Source organism: Halyomorpha halys, unplaced genomic scaffold (assembly GCF_000696795.3).
Source record: "Halyomorpha halys isolate HHAL.00 unplaced genomic scaffold, Hhal_1.1 Scaffold109.1, whole genome shotgun sequence".
NCBI lineage: Eukaryota > Metazoa > Arthropoda > Insecta > Hemiptera > Pentatomidae > Halyomorpha > Halyomorpha halys.
In genome coordinates, this window is record NW_027107176.1 from 446,876 (window position 1) to 452,423 (window position 5,548).

Below are 5,548 nucleotides of genomic sequence, written 5' to 3' on the forward strand. Positions count from 1 at the left end.
TATATATATACTTACGCTGTCCCCACTTTCCAGTTTTAGGATTAAGATAGTTTGGATAAAGTCCTTTCGGTTTTTCCATTCCTTGAACAACATTTCGGATTGCTTCTACTTTCTCTCTATAGATAGGATTGCCAGTCACATCTGACAAGTATGAGAATTCCAGATGAAGAGTTCCAAATTCGGAGAGAATGCTGGCACCTCCGCTCGCCCAAGCATAATTTTTGCTTGTCTAAAAATTCAAATATAATTTAATTGACAATTAAGATGAGATGATAGATTTACTAACAATTAATTAATAATTTTAATCATTAAAACAATATTTATTAGCTACAGGATCTTAACTGTACACAGGATAGAAAAATTTGGAAGTAGTATTGTATTTTTAAACACATTAATTGTTATTTGAGAGAATAAATTAAATTGTCGAAAAAGGAGTTCGATCGAGTTTTTGAAGATAAAGCTAAAAATGTTTAAATTAAGGTGGTTTTCATACTTATGCTGAATAACTAATCACTGTTTCTCAAAAGTTTCCATAGGAATAAGCATTTACTAAACATTATATTGCAATTAAGTTTGAAAGTCCTTCGAATATTAACCACAATAATAATAAGTTCTTTATTAATTCTGGAAAAATTCCTTCAGAATAATATTACAAGATAGTATAAAAAATATTTTCCAATCCCTCTAAAACAGAAAAACATTAAATTAAAGGTTGCATTACGTATGGTTACATAATTCAAATTGGATATTACCTTTTTCTACCAATGGTACTTGAAGGTATATGGTGAAATACTTATCTTGTTCTTTTTATGTGTCCGTTCCATATGAATTCTACTAGGAAATATCTGGAGGTGAGGGGCCTCCTCATGTTGATTAAGCAGAGAAGAGAAAATAAAACAGTTAATATTTATATACAAAAGATAATGTTATATAATAAAAAAACAGTCAGAAGTCGAAAAAAGGAGGAGGGGAGAGGGGTTCATGAGAAAAAGGAGTTATAGGGGAAAATCCTGTAAACATTACTCTATAACTCCTTCTTCTCATAAACCCCTCTTCCCTCCCCCTACTCTTTTTTCGACTTCTTACTGTTTTTTTTATTATTAAAAATTATCTTTTGTATATAAATATTAACTGTTTTATTTTCTCTTCTCTGTTTAATCAACATGAGGAGGCCCCTCACCTCCATATATTTTCTAGTAGAATTCATATGGAACGGACACATCAAAACAACAAGATAAGTATTTCACCGTGTACAAAAAAGAAAAAGTTATTTTCTTCTTATATTGTTTTTACTAGTTTGTATTATTATTCTACTAATGACTAATAGGTATAAATCATTTATAAGTCTGGAGATCGGGAATGGGTATTGCAGGAATAAAAAAATCTACATCAACATTTCAAAGTGTTGTTTTTCTGTCATCATAATTCAACAACAGCTAAAACTCACTCCAGTTTTGAAGTTAATCAGACCGTATGGGATTCCAGTAGGGGTCTGGAACGCTGGAAGTAATTTCTTGGCGATGTATTCCGCTTTATCTCTGAACATGGTATCTCCCGTGAAGGAGTAACACGTCAGGAGGCCACCGACGTACCTAATGTTCGTCTCAAATACTGAATAATCACCAACCTAAAAATATAAAATGTCATAAGAAAAAAAATATATAAAATTAAACATTGTAATTAAGTTTTTCTTTGACAGCACCCGGACCATCTTTCTTTTATAAAATTAAATGTTTAGACCCGGTTTTATCAATATTATGATTGTATTGAAAGATGTTGTAATTAATTTTAGGAAGATGCTCTGGGTGCGAGTCCCAAAAAGTATACAAAATAACAGAAAAACAATTCTTTAGAAACCGAAGTTTCACCCAACCTTGCAAGGCTTCATCAGGACTAAATGAAAACAAGGCACATATATAGTAAAGTATAATAAAAATATACATAGAAAGCTACATATAAAGATATAAAAAATGAACAAACTAAATTAAAACAAAAATAATATAAATAAATTAGGAAGAGGTGGTTTGGGTAAGGGGGAGTTAAGCAAAGAACACACAGTATTAACTGATTTATTCGTGCCAACGTTTCGTACAGAATTTCTTGCCTTCATCAGGGCTAAGAAAAAAATAAGATAACAAATAAAAGGAATTACAGAATGATAAGAAAATAATCAACATTATTGATATATGTAGTCTTGAAAGACATGTCAAGTCTAAGTATTATTATGAAAATCAAGTTAGTAGATATATGTACAATATGAAAATTATTTAAAATAAAGTGAATAAAATTATATAACTTTATATTTTATTTCTATAATCGTGTTATATTTTACTTACATATTTAATTATCTACATATACGTTTTATTCCCTACATTTTTCATCACTTTATTTTATATAATTTTAATATTGTACATATATTTATTAACTAGATAACGTATTTTATTATTTGTTCTTTCCTCTAACTTAATGTTAATATTACTTTTCTCATACAGCCTTTATCGTCTTATAATACTTAGACTATACATGACTTTCAACACTATTTTGTGATCATTTTGTAATTCCTTTTGTTCATAATGGCTGTTATATTATTTTCTGTTTTTAGCCCTGATGAAGGCTTGAAATCCTGGCCGAAACGTTGGAAAGGTTTCACTTATTTGTGTTCTTGACTGATCCACCCCAACAATAATCCCCTCATCATATAAATCTACGGCTTATAGAAAAATAAACTACTAACTAAGCATTAAAAATTAAAAACTCTTAAACATCTAAAGACAAGACTAACCATGTCGTCGAAGTTAAGATTTTCCTGTATCCAAGCCCTTCCCTCCTTGAACTCCTCATGAAGGCCCATTATGTACAGAGTGTCCAAGCCATCGACTATCGTGACGCCCGCTGACGCCGAACCGAAGACACTCCCCGTATGCCCACGCTTTGAGATCGGCTTCAACTCGTTCTTACCCCAAGCGTAGCGGACGTAGTTGTTCCAAGCGTGCTTTGTCATCTGGAACAGAAAATAATCAGTTAGAATTAACAAATCGACAAAAATCCATAACAAATTAAAATAAAAAAATTCTCTAGATCATCTCCCTGCACTTCCTCAAAACAAATACTTGTCCGATTACCATACATTTTATTTTCTTATTTTTTAAATTAACATTTTATACATTAATAAGAAAAAAATTGTTGTTTTACAAACTATATGATTTTGATATATCGATTTAATAAAAAATGACACCATAAATATGGTTCAATGCTTCTGTGAAGAATCTGGTGCGATCCGCTAATCATACAACATGCAAGTGTTCAACCATCAATCCTTTATGTATTTATTTTCAGGGATCACCCTTTATTCAAATCTTTATTCTTTTAACATTTAAACAACGTTTCGGACTCCTCTGCCCATTATCCAGTTCTACAAATAAAAATATTCACAATCAACAGTTTAATAATAACATACAGTTATAATTAACAAATTTTATATTCCACCTTCATAAAAAAAAATTATTTACATATTTACATTAAAAAAATTTAATATTTAAACATATATATATACATCATTTCACTAATTTATGACAATTTACAAATTTAAAATGTTTCTTGAGATGGAGCCTAATTATTTTAGTGTCGTGGTCGCTATGCCTTGGAGGATGGTAACTTCGTCCTACCAGGTACTATTCCGAAAGACACGAGGGAGGAATGCAGCCTGGAGAGTAGCTAGCCTCCAGAGTCATGCAGGAATATGCCCTCGTCCTGCCGGGTACTATTCCGACAGAGGCGAAGATGGTATGTATGCATATATTTGCTGTTTAATTAATTCTCTTTTACCAACTTTCATTATTATTCGAAAATATTTACAATTTTGATGTTTTTTTTACAATTGTACTATTATTATTGTTTCATCCACAAAGACCTTAATGTTCCATTAGTAACCGATCTAGCCCGAACCAGATATCAATTCTTCCATTTTTTTTTTTTCAAAGCCCCTTAAAAATTTTAATAGCGTATTTATAAACAATGAACTTTCTCCTTTTTCTGTAGAACATCTACATTCTAAGGAGTCTTTTGGAGTGTATTATTTTTGTTGTCAGAATTTATAAAAGAGTGTAATGTGTTGGGGCACACATTATTTCTGAATTTAACAAACTTAAATCTTTAAATCTCTACATGACCTTACGTAGTGTGTTGCCAACGCACCGGAGGGGAGGCAGGTGTTAACGTGTTGAATAACGGATTCGTGCAGTACTGAAGTGAATCGAAAAATTTAATGTGTCATCGCTTGATGAACTCCGGCACATTTGGCAACTAAAACAATTGATGCAGCTCCGGTGGCTTCTTTCTCCTCCACGATGTTGTGCGTACGATTTTCCTTAACATCGAATCCTGAAAAGTTTGAAGAAGGCGCTGGGTTCCATCTGATATATGGGTAAACAATGGTGCCCCATATAGTAGTGCTGGTCTCAGAATACTTTTGTATATCTGCAGCTTCGATCTCAATGAGAGAGCCTGAGAAGTGAGGAGGTGGTTGAGACGATATGACTTTCGTCTTACTGTTCTCGCCTTCTGATATAAATGGGCAGAAAAATTCTTCCATTACAAACTCCCTAACCACTCAAACCCATTAGTTTCTAATCTTGCTTCCTATTTTATTCCGGACAATCCTCCGAGGCGTCTGAAAAGAAGATAGCCTCGAGACCTTATATTATAGAAATGTTTTTAGAGTGCTACTATTGGGTAGTTTCTCTACATGCTTGTACTATACCATTATGATTTCCTCATATTTACAAGTTAATTGATGCGATAATTGTATGGAATGAACGTGAGTGGCGCTCCTGGATGACGCGGCTTGAAACTCCTCGGCTCGGTGGGAGGCTCGATGCTAGTACGGCCAGTCTCGGTTAGGTAGCGCTGCTACATTAGTAATTGTCCTTATCTTTTCTCTTATTATTAATTTATGGACATGTGTCATTTTGAATTAATATTCATTTTTATATATTCCCAAATGAATTTAAGTCCTAATTTTTGTATTAACCAGCTTATTTGTTTTTTTATATTTTATTATTGCTGTTTTAAAATAATGTTTGCCTTTTCAAATGCACCTCCCTCCTCCAAATTCTGAGTCCTGCACTGTCATTACTTTAGGGATTTACTTAATACTCTTTCTCTATGTTATGCAATGATTTTAATTTGTTACCTTACTAATTATTTTATTTATTTTGTCCACATAATGATGTCGAATTCCTCCTGTTTTAAGTTAACTAACCTTATTAAAATATAAGAACAATTACTAAGATATTTTGGCCCAATCTCACGAGACATTTTAGATTTGTAAATGGTCATGAATTAGTGAAATGATGTATACAAATTTAAATATTGAATTCTGTTATGTAAATGAGTATATATATATTTTTTTATTAAGATACAATATGAACTTTGTTGATTGTTAATGTTTCCAGAGCAGTCCGAAACATTGTTCAAATGTTAAAAGAATAAGAAGTTAATAAAGGAGGGTTAATTCAATTAGTTATTTAAATTTTTAATTAACTATTAA

At 31.7% G+C, this 5,548-nt stretch overlaps 1 protein-coding gene across 1 annotated transcript in view; it reads right to left on the reverse strand.

The window, feature by feature from the left end:
* The window catches only part of alpha-Man-Ia (alpha-Mannosidase class I a), a 207,407-nt gene that overhangs the window by 12,958 nt on the left and 188,901 nt on the right, over positions 1–5,548 (reverse strand). The window contains exons 2-4 of the mRNA XM_014415945.3: positions 2,783–3,001; positions 1,448–1,627; positions 16–229 (exon numbers count right to left, since the gene is read on the reverse strand). Coding sequence (XP_014271431.1) covers positions 16–229; positions 1,448–1,627; positions 2,783–3,001 — 613 coding nt within the window. The remainder of the gene's footprint in view (positions 1–15; positions 230–1,447; positions 1,628–2,782; positions 3,002–5,548) is intronic.